General features: G+C 41.9%; 1 protein-coding gene across 1 annotated transcript in view; it reads left to right on the top strand.

The window, feature by feature from the left end:
- Window positions 1-15,494, top strand: part of Mthfd2l (methylenetetrahydrofolate dehydrogenase (NADP+ dependent) 2 like) — a 97,429-nt gene that overhangs the window by 35,220 nt on the left and 46,715 nt on the right. Inside the window, exon 6 of the mRNA XM_051170653.1 lies at window positions 8,656-8,748. Coding sequence (XP_051026610.1) covers window positions 8,656-8,748 — 93 coding nt within the window. The remainder of the gene's footprint in view (window positions 1-8,655; window positions 8,749-15,494) is intronic.

Below are 15,494 nucleotides of genomic sequence, written 5' to 3' on the forward strand. Positions count from 1 at the left end.
TGGCTTTAGACCTTACAACAATTGTCCTGGCTCAGCCTGGGATTACAGGCATGTGCCACAGTGCCCAGCCAAATGTGAACTTGATGACAGCATTTTAGGCTTTGTATTTATAAAATTTAGCATAATAGTGCATAGGCAATGATAGAATTCATCCAACCAATACATCTCTAAAATACTTTATGTGCCAAACACTGGGCCAACATTGCACAAAGTAAGGCAACATATAGAAACTTAGAATATAAATTGTCATTTGTTGAGAGAAAACTTTTGACTGGAAGGAGGAAAGGAAAGAGAGAGAGAAGTAGTTAAGACACTCCCCCACAGATCATTTTTTCATATTTAAGATCGTCAGCCTTTATATAAAAGGCTGACTTAATGCTCCACTACTCCAAGGGGCCACCTCGTGTTCAGTAAGGGGGGGAGAGGCCACATCAATATCAGGAAGGGAAGAGAGGCCCTCAGGACACTGTGTAGGGCAGGGGAAGTCGATGCTGACCTCATTCATTGAGAGAAGCCACTGTTTCACAACAAAACATCATAGTTCTTACAGAGGAGCTGCTTCCTTTGTTGATAAATATGCAAAATGTAACAGTGACTAAACTAAACATGGCTGTGTCCTCCTGAGACTGCAGAGCAGTGTGTGTGTGTGTGTGTGTGTGTGTGTGTGTGTGTGTGTGTAGAGCAGAGGTCAACAACATGAGTCTTCTCTCTCTGTTATCTTTTGAGACATCATCTCTCACTCTTCCTGGAGCTCACTGATTGGCTAGCCTGGCTGGTCCAATGAGCTGCAGGGATCTTTCCATCTCTTCCCCTCACTGCCCAGGGGCTAAGATTACAGGGGTGTGTGCCATCATGCTTATGGGTGCAGGGGACCCAAACTCAGGTCCTCATGCTCACGTGACAGGCTCTTTGCTGACTGAATGATCATTTCCTTGGCTCTAAGATCACTTTTAATATTTACATGCTGAGACTGTATTTAAACTAAAAATTCAATCTTCATAGATCAATGGCAATATAGTAGACAATATGTATGTATAATGTACAATGAGAAATGGTAAGGTAAAAGGAAAAAGAAAGGCTGGACTAAGACTTCTACTAAAAGTATAGACATCATGACATTTTTATGGCTATACGCTCACTGTCAAGCATCCTACTTTTAATTTATTGGAGCCGAGTGTGTATTTACTGAATTTACTTCATTGAATCTAAATCCTTATGACTGGGTCATTAGTTTCATCTTTAAAACTTGTCAGCTGGAAAAAAGGGAGTAGTTACCCAAATAAGTATCTGTAAGATTAAAAATAAAAACATGTTCTGGAAAAAAAAAATAAAATATTTTTCTAACACTAGAACACAATTTTTCTTAAGGGTTCTTATAAATGGAAAACTGTATAATGGATTCAGTAGTATGTACGACATGCTTTTCAAGTTAAGACCATGAGTCCATTTAATAGGACCATTTCTCTAGTCACTTAAGTGCAGATTAAAGCAACTACTCATGTTTACGGCTTTTAGTGTTCAGTACACATTTCTGCTCACTCTGTTTTTAGGCTGTTCTCTCTTTCATCTTCTCACCCAGTGTTCTTAATCCCATGTAGCTTCAGCACCATCAAGGTGCCTTTAAAAATATGGCTTCCCAATGCCAGCACTCAACAATTTGAGATGAGAACCCAGGAGCCTACACAAAGTACCACTATTTTTAGAAAGCATGGAGGAATATTTGTGGTTGGATTTGAGAGTGACTTTTCAAAAACACCAACTTTGACCCATACTTAGATGTTTATCCAGACCCATCTCCTATGTGATCCTTTGCAGCCCCACAACTCCAAATACCAATTGTGCTGTAGACTTATGCAGCCACGTAACAGTTTCATGGGCATGTCTCAGTAAACACTTCACACTCCATTTAAGAGCACTTATTTCTGATTTTTCTCCCATTGACTTCCCCTTGGGTCCTCTGAGGATGCATGTGGTAAAGATTTACTCTCTAAGCAGGGTGGGGCATATTCTCTCCAATATGGGAAGCCTTGAGGTCATTGGTTGTGTGCTTTCAAGGAGAATCATGGAACCTTAGTCTCCTCTTCTTGCTTTGCTTCTGGCTATAAGGTAAATAAATGATTCTATGTTAGCACAGCTTCCACCACACACCCAAGGCAAGGGAGCCATCTAAACATGGGCTGCAACTTCTAAACTTATGAGTCCAAAGATTTTCTCACAAGTGTTTGTTACAGTAATACAAAACTACTTAACTATCTTAGTAATGGCCACCATGAGTTCATTAGAAGCTGTCTGTCCTTAACTTTTCTCTTCCATATCACTTATTTAATTCACCAGCACATTGGGTAAAACACTCCTGTGATGTCACTGCCTCAACTAATATACCTAATAAGACAGCTCTTATTTGTCACTAGAAATATTACAATACGTATGAACTGATTTCTCTGCATTTACCTTAATCCCACCTCCATGCAATGGCAACTAAGAAGTATATTTGCTCAGAAGGATGGGTACCAGGAATCATATGAAAGTGCTCTCCAGCAGGAGTTAGAGGTCTGAACACCTCAGCTTTTAACTCCTTTGGTTGGTGTTTTGTTTACTGATGTCACCAGGGCTACCAAATAACCTCCCAAGAGTCTTGCCATGGTTTTGTTACCATTGGAGTCATTAAACTTTGGTCAGGCAAGTCTAAATGTGACTTTGGTGTATCTGCCATGAGCATTTCTAGCCAAACTTAGAGTATCAAATTAACTTATTACTGAAGAGGAAGTGATGTGACTATGATAATTCTTTGTGAAGACTGAAGTTCAGATTTTATTTATTTTGCATGGACCTTCACAGTGTGTGTGTGTGTGTGTATGTGTGTGTGTGTGTGTGTGTGTGTGTATGTGTATGTGTGTGTATGTGTAACTCACTGTGGTGCTAGCTATCTCTCAATTCCTTGCTGAATCACCATTACTGATAGAATGGGAAATTTGGACTTTGATTCTTAGTCTATTTTAGTTTTCCGTAGGAATTTGAGAGACTCTTCTTTGAACAAGAGAACACTGGGTTGGGTAGCCTAGGATGTAAAAGGACCCTTCTGAACAGGCAGCTGAGCCAGGAAGTGAGTGAGTGCTCCATAGTCAGCTCTTTGGGGTTGATGATTGTTGAACTAGTAGTGGATAAAATGTAAAGAAAAACAAAGGGAAACTTGGGCTTTTATGGCAATTATCTGAGACTAGGGTGGCACCACTGATAGACTAAGGAAGACCAGAGGCTGACAAGTGATTTTTAGTTGTTTCTTCTTTTCATATTTTTCCTAGTTTCTTTCATGCTTTCTGTAGTAATTTTAGAATCTATTAGATGCTATCCTCCAAAAGAAAAGTAGCAGAAAAGTAGTAGATAAGAGCTGTACTGTTTTTACAACAGACACAAGGGGAAGCAATTTTTGCAAGAACATTTTGGTGTGTATCTCAGGCTAGCTTTACACTCATTATGTAGCCTAGGGAGGCCCCAAGCTCTTTATATAGCCTAAAATGGCCTCAGTTTGGAAACCCCTGGCTACCATGAGTGCTGGATTCCAGCCACATCTACCTTACCCCACCTGTTTTGTGTTTTTCACTTTTCCTTGAGACAAGGTTTCTCTGCATAGTCCCGGCTGTCCTGGAACTCACTATGTGAGAACTCAAAGATCCTCCTGCATCTGCCTCCGAAACCCTGGAATTAAAGGCTCGTGCTACCACGCCATGCCACCCCATTGCTTTCTAGCATGTACATCTTTTTCTATTTAATATTGAATTTCTCTTTCCATTATTCTTTATAGGTGACTTAAAAATTTCCATTCATTTTATGGTAAACATACGGTCAGAATTATTGACATACTTTCTATTCTGTTTGTTTGTTTGTTTTACTTTTAATCTTTTCTGCCTATTTTTTTCATATTTAAGGTTTCTACTATCTCAATTATGACATATACTAGATTGGATTCTCTATTTTTGTGTAGTGTCTATTAATTCTATAAACAAATTGATAAAATGTTCCCACTATTTCTGGTTTCAGATTTTATTTCTCACTTAATATTAATCAATGAAGCTTACCTTTCAGAAAATTTGTATTTTGAAATATATGCCTGTGTTCTTGGCTAATTAGCTTTTAAAACAACTTGTTGATTCCCATTATATATGAGCAACCAGCAGGCTTTGCCTTTCCTTCTCATCTACTTTTGTATATTGTATTCTTTCTACATAATCTAAGCAAATAGCAATTACATTTGTCTGTGTCTGAGCCAGCTTTGCTGTGTTAGCAGAATTCCACAGGTGGGTATTTTGTGGAGGGCAAAGATCATCTCTTTATGCTCTGAAGGACGTGTTAGCAGACGGCGGTGCTGAAATCATCTTCTATAAGGAATTCACTCCAACAGCAGCGTTAATCACAAGATCCACCACGAGCTAAACAAACCCTTTGGGTCTCACCGCTTCACACTGTTGCCATGGCAGTTAAATTTCAGCATGACTTAGCCATGGTTGCCTATCAGCCTGATCTTCACATGTTTCCAAAGTCTTGTTTTTGTAATAAAGCATGTCACATCTCCCCAACAGTCCTTTGGATATTTTCTCAAATCCAAGCGTATGTGTGCACGAGATCCTTTCACCATGAACTATATTCACAGAGGTCTTGAATTTTCAAAATTGTTCACAATTCTCAATCTTTCAAAAAATTAATTAATTTATTCACTTTGCACCCTGATTGTAGCCCCCTTCCTTCCTCCTCCCAGTCTCACTCTACCTCCCTCTTCTCCCTCTCCCCTCCCCTACTTCTCAGAAAACGGAAGACCCCCCTCCATCCACCCACCCCCGCTCATCAAGTTGCTTAGGACTTAGCACATCCTCTTCCCCTGTGGCCTGGAAAGGCAGCCTTGCCATGGGGAGTGATAACAATATTAGGCAAGAGGATCCATGTCAGAGACAGCACTTGCTTCCTGTTCCCTGCTCCCTGCTCCCTGCTCCCCGCTCCCTGCTCACTGCTCCCCTTACTAGGGGACCCACATGAAGCCTGGGCTGCCCATCTGCTACATTTGTGTAAGGGGCCTAGGTCAGTCTATGCATGGTCCTTGGTTGGTGCGTGAATCTCCTCAAGCCCCTCAGAGCCCTGGTTAGTTGGCTGTGTTGGTCTCATCACCTCCACGTCCTCCTATCCTTCACCATCACTTTTCCATAAGATTCCCTATCATTCACCCAATCTTTGGCTGTGAATCTCAGCATCTGTTCCAATTATTTGCCTGCAAATTTTATGATTTCCTTGTTTTTAATATCTGAGTAGTATTCCATTGTGTAAATGTACCACAGTTTCTTCATCTATTCTTCAGTTGAGGGAAATTTAGGTTGCTTCCACATTCTGGCTATTACGAATAAAGCTTCTGTGAACATAGCTGAGCAAGTGTCCTTGTTGGATGGTAGAGCATCTGTATGGCCAGGAGTGGTGTAGCTGGGTCTTGAGATAGAGCCATTCCCAATTTTCTGAGAAAGTACCAGCCCAGATTGATTTCAAAAGTGGTTCTACAAGTTTCCACTCCCACCAGCAATGGAGGAGTGTTCCCCTTTCTCCACACCTTGCCAGCTCACTCCAAAACTCCAACATCTGTGTTTCTCCAGTGATAAGAGGCATCCCAGGAGCTAGTATCACACAGTTTCAGGCCCCTAGGACAAGACAGCTCCTAGGTCCAAAGACAAACATGGTTCTAGGTTCTTGGTGCCTTCTGCCTACTTGAACATGAATCCTGAGTTCCAGAAACATATGGCCCCAGCATCTGCACCCCAGATTCCTCCCACCTCCCCATGGACAACTCCTGGATATCAGGAACAAGGTCCCAGCCCCTGGTCCTCAGTTCTACCTGTCCCCCAGTGGAGACTGGCTGGACAATAGGAGCGTACAAGGTCTTATTTCAAGATGGTGGAGCCCAGTGGATTCTGAGTACCAGGAGCACATCTGCAGGACATCACAGGATGACACAGGTTGGAAACCCACAGATATTTCCCTATCTACAGACCCAACTATTTACATAGCCAGTGGAGAAGAGCTGTAAGCTACATGAGGAGATCCAGCCCCCAGCACATGACCTAGGGCTCCCCCCCCCACCCCACATACCCAAGAAACCCAGCCAACTTCAGGAACAGCAAATGCCAGGGACAACCAGATGGCTAAAGGCCAGTGTAAGAACATAATGAACAAAACCCAGGGCAACATGGCAGCAAGCTCAGGATATCCTAACACAGCTAAACCACAGGAAAATGACCTTAAATCTATGCTTATTAAGATGATAAAGGCCTTTAAAGAGGAAACAAATAAATCACTATAAAAATACAGAAAAACATAATCAAATGGGTGAAGGAAATGAATACAACAGTTCAAGACTGGAAAATAGAAACAGAACCAATAAAGAAAACACAAATAGAGGAAATCCTGGAGATAGAAAACATAGGGAGGAGAACAGGAATCACAGAGGTAAGCATCACCAACAGAATACAGGAGATGGAAGAGAATCTAAGATGCAGAAAACACAACTGAAGAAACTGATACATCTGTCAAAGAAAATATTAAATCAAAAAAATTCCTGTCACAAAACACCCAAGAAATCAAGGCCACCTTGAAAAGACACAACTCCTAACTTTAATTTGACTGGTTGGTTGGAAATTCCTTGCATTCCAATTTCTCTATATCAGTTTTTCTGGGATTTTTCTCTATCTTTATGGGGGGGTGGGATGGGGGATTGATTATAAAAATCTGAAGTTTTGCCTTCTCGATTATAGGATTTTTTTCTCCTTGTCTTTAAAATCAAGAAGCATCATAATTTGTCAGTTTTGACCATTATAGATCAGTTTGGTTGGATTCAAGCTGCTTCCTGATGGCTTTTATTATTTCAAGTTCTAACTTTTAAAAAATGTTATAGTGTTTGTGCATAATGTTCAATTTTTCACAACAAATTTTTGTTGTTTGCTCATATATCAGTAAAAATTAGCTACAACACATTTTGCTTTCACATTTGTCTAATTCTTTTTTTTTTTTTTTTTTTTTTTTTTTGAGACAGGGTTTCTCTGTGTAGCCTTGGCTGTTCTGGAGTTGCTTTGTAGACCAGGCTGGCCTTGAACTCACAGCAATCCACTTGCCTCTGCCTCTTGAGTGCTGGGATTAAAGGCATGCACCACCATGCCCGGCATCTTAATTTTTTTTTTTTTATCTCTGCCACTTTTGAAATATTTTCTTTTCTTTGCTTTGAAACTTTTCATACAGTAAATCTTACTGCTTTGGTGCAGGGCTCCATTGATCTGGGTAAATGCAGAGTCATTATGGCTAGGCTAGTCACCACTGGAATCCTTGGTTTCATCACCTCCCCCAAATTACCTCAGACTTGTCCTTTGTGGGGCTGTTTATAGATGCTTCACCAAATCCTTCTTATTTATTACTCATCATTGGATGGATGGAGTTTTGTAGACCATCTATTTGCACGGCATTTCTGTTGGTTGCTAGGGTGGAGGCGCTGCCTGGCCTTCCACTCCTGTTACGGCTTCCCTGGCGCTCCCATTGGGACTATTCCTCCATGTCATCCCGTGTATTAGCTCACTGCCATCCTGCCATCCACAGTGTGTCTTGGAGGTGAGCCCATCACCTTTAGGAAGTGTGTCGACGGCCGTTTTCAAAGGTCTGCCACTGCTGCCAAGTGTTTCCTTCCTAGATTTAAATCTGTGTGACATCTACTGCCTGCTGCTCTGGTGACTTGTACATACTGTGGATTCTGTTGGAGAAATATGGTTTTTCATTTATCTAAAGCCAAGATTATAGTTTTGTGGCTGTTGCCACCTGGGAAGGAAAGAAGGACTCGGCATCTTTCAGGAGCAGGGATGAGAAATCGAGTCTTTAGCAGCCACTCTTTTGGGGAGTCCCTCCCTGGCCTGCTTCTCCTTACCATATTTGCCCCATTTTCTTCCCAGGCCTATGTTTACACCTTGAGATAGCACAGCGGCTTGCTTCCCTTCCTCATTAATGTGTAACCCACACAAGTGTTCATACCAAGGCTCCCTGCTCTGCTCTTATCCTCTTTGCTTTCCCTAAACACAGCCCCCAGCTAATGTGCTTTATCCCGCCTTACCAGTTTTGCTTGAAACGTCATTTTCTCCTTTTCCAGAATTGTTATACTCATGTTGGGGACATTAACAGATACCTTGTCTCCCTTGGGAGCTCTTCCTTGACGTGTTCTTTTGGCAGGGTTAATCTTTCATCTATTCTTCTGCAGTGCATTATCCATTCTTAGAACATTTATCTTGTTGCTTTATATACTTATTCCCCTGTCATTAATACACCAGTATACAACTGATTTGTAACCCTAATACTGATTTATACCAAGTCAATGCAAAATGTAAAAGAATAACTATCCAAGGACTGGTAGCTCTTACGCTCATTTTAGCCTCATTTGATTTTTCATGTATCCAATTGAAAGGCGGGTTTTAAAATTTTGTTCATCTAGAGTTTATTTATTTATTTATTTTAACATGATTTAATCATTTCAAAACAACTTTCCTGTTCCTGGGTAGCAGCAAAAAGTGCAATACGTTTAGAACCTCTGTAAAATTCTGGAAAGCGTGGTAGCCACTAATGCTTAATGGAGACTCTTCTGCATTGCAGGGGATGCCACAGTGACAATAGCTCACAGGTACACTCCCAGAGAACAACTGAAGACCCACACTCAGCTGGCAGATATTATCATAGTGGCCGCAGGTAAGTCTGTAGTGACTCTGTTATTTGTTGAAATGACATGCCAGAGTCATTCCTGTCCTGACCTGTGACGCATCGAAAGAACATACGGTAGACACACACAGGTAAATGTATGAATGACTAACTTCTGTAGATGGAATTTTGTCTCTGTATACTCATCCGGCTGGTCTTTCATACCTGTGTTAGCGTCTGTAACACTTTATGTAAACCACAAATGGCTTTTGTAATACACAGGAAGAATGGGGGGAAATGTGCACTTTTTGCTGTTGCTTTGACAAACATGACTGAGCAACACGTATAGAAACTCATCAGTTCTGGTTGGTGACATCTCATGTCTCATGGTTTAGGGGGCCAAAAAGAAAAGAAAAGAAAGAAAGAAAGAAAAGAAAAGAAAAGGAAAGGAAAGGAAAGAAAAGAAAAAGAGAAGGGATTTGATCTTTAAAATTGTGTTGGTGAAAATCCATTGTCTAAGTGAGGAAGAGACAGATAACCACCATGCAACTGTGACCGCACCTAAGCTTGAGACAAAGGCTAAGAGTCAGCTAGAGCAGGCCCCTGTGGGAGCCTCTGGTGTGAGAGAGAGAGAGAGGGCTCTTCCCCAAAGGGTTGTGTGTGAAATTGGCTGCAACAAACTGAGAGGCTCTGATTTGTATGAAAGAAGTCAAATAAAGAAGACACAAGTATTGCATTTAAAAAAAAAAAAAAAAAGAGTACAGAAAAAGAAAAACAAAACATAACTTGATCATCAACTGAGCCACTTAAAGCCACCAGTTCCTGAGCTGCTGAGCTCCCTGTCACTGAAGCTGTTAGGAAGAGAATTTTTAAAAAAATATTCTAGGGGAATCCCTGCTAATTTTAAGAATTAACTCTTGCTGTATTTTGAACGACATAAATATTTCATGCTCTTTTTTCTTTAGCGTTCTTAAAATATCTCAACAGATCAAATATCATGCCGAATAGGCATAAGTAGGCAAAAGCACATCAGGCACGTTGTCTATAGAACGTGTTACGTTTCTTCTGTGCATTTCACCTCTTACCTCCATTGTAACGAGTGCAGTGGTGCAGAGTGCAGAGTGATGGAAAGTATGTGAAAAAATAGTGACTATGTATATGTTTATTACAACATGTTTAAATGTATGTGTTTTAATCAATAGGGTGAATAAGGTAACTTGAATGATATTTTAGACCCTCCCCGAGAAGGATAGAGTGCAGTTCATATGTGGGACTGATTTACATAGAAATATTGAGAATCTGCAGCATGCTTCTGATGTTTATCAGACGTGAATACTGTCAGATAGCAGAAGGAGGGTTGGGATTGTTCACTCAATAATCACTGACCTCTTGCAGTACAGCAGGAGAGGTTTCAAATTGGACAGATATGCTATTTAATAAAATGGCAAAACTCACCCATTTTAGACTTATGTTTTTGTGGGAAACAGTATAAAAAAAACTGATCAATCTAAAATAGTGCCAGCTAAAGATAAGTGCTACAGTGAGGTTTAGTGAAGGAAAAGAATATGAATGAGACATCATTTTAGATGTTGATCACGGAAATTAATTTTCAAGAAATGGCCATTGATTAGAGTGCCATTCCTGATCATTTATCTGCCCACTGGATCCACTTTACCTTGCTCTGCTTTGATCCAGGAAGGTAGATGAACAGGGACAGCTTCGCCCAGGGACAGCCTGGCCCGGGGACAGCCTAGCCCGTGGACAGCTTGGCCCATGGACAGCATGGCCCATGGGCAGCCTGGCCCATGGACAGTCTGGCCTGTGGCCAGCCTGGCTCAGGGACAGCCTGACCCGGGGACAGCCTGACCCATGGGCTGCCTAGCCTGTGGACAATCTGGCCTGTGGACAGCCTGGCCCAGGGACAGCCTGGCCTGTGGACAGTCTGGCCAATGGACAGCCTGGCCTGGGGACAGCCTGACCTGGGGACAACCTCGCTTTGGGACAGCCTCGCTTGTGGGCAGCCTGACCCATGGGCAGCCTGGCCCAGGGAGAGCCTGGCCCGTGGGCAGCCTGGCCCGGGAACAGGCTGGCCCAGGAACAGCCTCGCCTGGGGACAGCCTCGCCCATGGGCAGCCTGACCCGTGGACAGCCTGTGGACAACCTGGCCCGGGGACAGCTTAGCCTATATATTTTGGCCACGTGCTTCTGCCAACATTTGACACTGCAGGAAATCTGAAGGGAAAGGAGAGAAAGCTCAGTGCAGGCTGTTTCTTCTCGTCTACCTCCATTCTGCTACTTTCTTCTGGGTCTGTCTTTTGTTGGCAAGCCCATTCTCACAGCTTCTGCTCCTACTGCACGGTAGCAAAGCCACACCCTCCCCCGCCTCTTCAGGAATAGTCTCTAGAAGCCCAGGCTCTCAACAGCCCCAAACACAGCTCTGTAAAAGTTCCCTGATAACCTTTCTTTATGTGATGCTCTGAGGCAGACCCTGTAGCCCATACAAAGTGGAAGAAAATTTCAAGGAAAACGTCTGAGAGAACAACATCCAAGCAGAGAAAAGAGAGTGAGAAAGTTCTTACAGGAGGGTGCATGCCGTACGGTCCAAACTGGAGATACTGGGAGTTTACTGTGTATACTCTTCTGGGTTTGATTGTCCACTAATTTGTTATGAAGGGCAGTGTAAGAAATACTGTGGAGAAGGTAGCCAAGGTCACCTCACATGTGCTCTCAAAGGTGGGAACTTTGGTATGAGCCGAGGATGGAGAGCAGGAGATAAGCTCCGGCTTCTAATGCTCCAGTCACACCATCAAGGGTCGTTTCCATAGAGCCAGGAGCAGATGCAGAAAGAAAAGCTATTACAGTTTCACTTACTGGGTCCAGTTTTGTTTGTTTTTTCCATTTTCTGCCTTATTTGGCACATAGTGTTTATTTCTAATTTATGGTTAATTGTTGCATCCCTTGCCGTATCCGAAGCTTGAATGATGGCCTCTGTCATTTTCCTGTCAGTCATATGTTACTAGTATCCAGGCTCTAAACTTCAGAAGGATTTATAAAATATAAAGGGAAAGAAAACATCCCACGTGAAATTGAATTTGACGAAAAGAATAAGACAGTTTAAATTAGTTGTAACCAAGTTTAATTATATTACTTATTAGGCATTTTTCTTAAAATGGTAACTCAAGGAGCAATAATTTGTTCCTTGTATAGTGAAACTAGAAGTATTCCCTTTTCTAAAAGAAGTTGTGGGAAAGCTGCTATACTTACTTATGAGAGGTTATACTCAAGTGCAAAGTTTTGAATAAGATTGACAGAAGTAAGGTGTTTTTTAGAGATGCAATTAGTGTTTCCAGACAACAGATGACTAATCAGTGACACACTGCTATAGCAACAATGCATTCCTAGGCAACAAATAACATGTTAGTATCTTTGAAATGCTTGTATCCACACAGAAGACTTAAGATTTGGTGAACAGAGATTTTGAGTGGTCACCTTTCCCACTAATATTAGGCAGGATGATATTTATGTTTTGAGAGTGTTGTTTTAAATATTAGTGACTTAGAAACTGTGAGCCATGCCTCAAAGTTTTCATTTATCAATTATAACATTAAATGTATATTTCCCTATGGTGGAGGAAAGTTTCTCAGCATGTATTTGTACTCATGTCTTGTCTTGTCATCATGACAAACGGCATCTCCTTTTGTGAGACCTATTGACAGTCTCTTGTGACTGGATCAAATTATATGTCACAAGTCATGGTGCCCAATGCTGCTGTCATCCTGGAGTTTCTCCCATGGGTTTCTTTTTAAAGTCCTAGATCAGAATCAAGCCTAAGGTGTTACAAAAGACAGAAAAGGAAAATAAAGAGAGGTAGAAAAGAAAGAATTGAGCTTTTCCAGAAAGGTGCATGCCTAAGGTCTTGCTGATGACTTCCTCCACTACAGCCATCTCCCTTGGAGAAGTCTCTTGCCACCAGAGGATCCAGTCCTCTTTTATGTGCAGGTCACTTGGCCATAGGCCATCATGGCTAGGAGACACTTTGAAGGAAGAGAATGGCTATAAAAACGTATTACTTGCCTTGTCCTCCACCTGTTATGCCCCCTCACTAGTTACAAAGACACACTGAGTGCTGGAGGACAGCTTCACACGTAGCCTTGACATCAACCTGAATAAATAAATATTTAGTTATGGGAAAGTTCCTGGGGAGAACATTGAGATTTTATGGAAGACAAGAATTGTTGTTACATTTCCACTAATTTATTCACTAATAATCAACAGTCATCAGGACAACTTAGGAATAAAACATGGAGCTCTTAGTAATTACAGTAATAACAGAAAGCATGAATTCCACTAAAAAGAGGTCTATATAAATACATACTAGCAATACAGTATTACTAAAATGAGCACACTATGCATCCTGTGTGGCGAAGCAACACGTACAATCAGCAGCAGGTATTAAATAGGTAGCGAGTGATCTAATGGCACAGGTAGCTAACACTGGGAGGGCTGGGTCGGTGTCACAACTGGAATGTCGGCATATATGGAAGCGGTCCCATCTAGAAGTTGGAAAGAGCAGGAGTAGGGGTGCGTGATGTGTCAGAAAGACTGATAATCTCCTAGCGACGACAGTGAGGAATTTGGTGATGAAATCTGGAAACGGGCTAGTAGACAACAAATAAAAGAAGAAATACTGTGTGACGAGCCTGCAGCATGAGCAATATTAGTTTACGTTCATCCTGGTCTCATCCTTCCAGTTTCCCGTAGCATCCGTTTTATAGGACTAACTGTATGCCACATAACTCTTGAAAATACATCCCCCAGAACTGAGATGTGGAATTCATTGAGTCTCAGACTGGAAAATCAGACCGTGTAAAACTCTGCATTTAGGAAGAAGAGGCTTCAAGGCTTCAGGAAGCTACAAATCTGAGCCCCTAGAGACAATCCGTTTCCAGGGCTCAGAGTACCTGTTTGTAGTTGTCGGTCATTGTCACTCTCATATGGCAGGAATGGGCTTGATGACCATTCTTCCTTTTTTTCTTTCTCTTCTAGAGCTTGTCACGTACACACTTAGAATATCACAGAAGTGGGAAGAGAGTTCAGTCAGTAAAGTGTTTGCCTTATAAACACCAAGATCTGAGTTCACTACACAAAACTCATGTGGAGAAAGTCCAGGCAGCATAGAGTATGCTTCTAATCCGCTGCTGGCGTAAGAGACAGGCATGTCCCTGGGTTGTTCACTGTCCATCCAGCCTAGACTACGAGGGGAGTTTTCATATAATAAAGACCAAGTCTCTTCTTGGTAGCCTGTGAGCATATACAGGGGGAGGAGGTCCCCCTCAGTCACAGTCATAGGGGAGGGGAGTAAGGGGAAAATGGGAGGGAGAGAGAAATGGGAGGATACAAGGGATGGGATAACAATTGAGATGTAATATGAATAAATTAATAGAGTATATTTTTTAAAAAGACCAAACCCTGTGTCCAAAAGGAAGAGGTAATGGTACCTGAGGAATGACACTGAAGTCAGTCTGTTCTCTCTACTTAGGTACATAAATGTGTATGCCCCTCCACCCCACCACACACACACACCATCTGATCACAGCAACTGCCAATTAAAGTGTGGGGCACTGATCTTGAGTTATATTTGAAACAAGGGCTTCTTCAAATCGGTTTAAACTTAGCTGATATGCCTTAAGATTGTAATTTTTAAAATATGAAATCTTTACTCCAGTTATTAGATGATTTTGTATAGTGTAACATTATTTTGAGGAACTGCTAATATTTCTAGGTTGTCATTGTATTACAGTTAATAAACTCATATGAAAGAAATAAGTTCTTTATAAAGAATCGCTCACAGTGTTAATCAGAGTGGGCTGATTTGAGTACAAATGTTAAGATTAAGAAAGTTTGAAGTTGAAGACAAAATAGTCTGTTATAGTTGTCTAAAGTATACATTTGCAAAGATAAGGAGAGTATCATTAATAGTGTCAGGGGTTGGGTCTCTCCCATAGGGTGGGTCTCAAGTTGGGCCAGTCATTGGTCGGCCATTCCCTCAATTTCTGTTCCATCTTTTATCCCTATATATATTGTAGGCAGGACAAATTTTGGGTCCAGGGTTTTGTGGGTGGTTTGGTGTGCCCCTCTTTCCACTAGAAGTCCTGCCTGGCTACAGGATATGGTCACTTCAGTCTCAGTATCCCCCAGTGCTAGCATAACTGCCATCTGAGCGACTTCATCCAGAAGATAACGGAAACAGATGCAGAGACCTACAGCCAAACATTAGGCAGAGCTCAACGAGTCTTGTGGAAGAGTCAGGGAAGGCTTGAGGGAGCTGGAGGGGTCAAGGACACCACAAGAAGACCTACATAGCCAACTAACCTGGGCCCATGGGGCTCATAGAGACTGAACTACCAACCAAAGAACATGCATGGACTGGTCCTAGGCCCCCTACACATATGAAGCTGATGGGCTGTTTGGTCCTTAAGTGGATCCCCTAATGGATTAGAGCTGGTGTTGTCTCTGTCTTGGACTCTGTTGCTTCCCTTTGGATCTCATTTCCCTAGCAGGGCTGCCTTGCCTTGCCTCAGTGAAAGAGGAGGCACTTGGTCCTGATGCACTTCTATGTGCCAGTATGGGTTGCTAGCAGGGAGAGGGGTATGGTGGAAATGGGTGGGAGAGCAGAGAGCAGGGTTTCAATTGGAATGTAAAATGAATGAATAAATTAATAATAAAAATAAAGCATACTTTGAAAGGAAAGGAGTAGTTGAGGGCAAGGCAAAGTCAGTTTTGTATGAGGCCATGGA

Source organism: Acomys russatus, chromosome 28, assembly GCF_903995435.1.
Source record: "Acomys russatus chromosome 28, mAcoRus1.1, whole genome shotgun sequence".
In the NCBI taxonomy this organism is placed as follows: domain Eukaryota; kingdom Metazoa; phylum Chordata; class Mammalia; order Rodentia; family Muridae; genus Acomys; species Acomys russatus.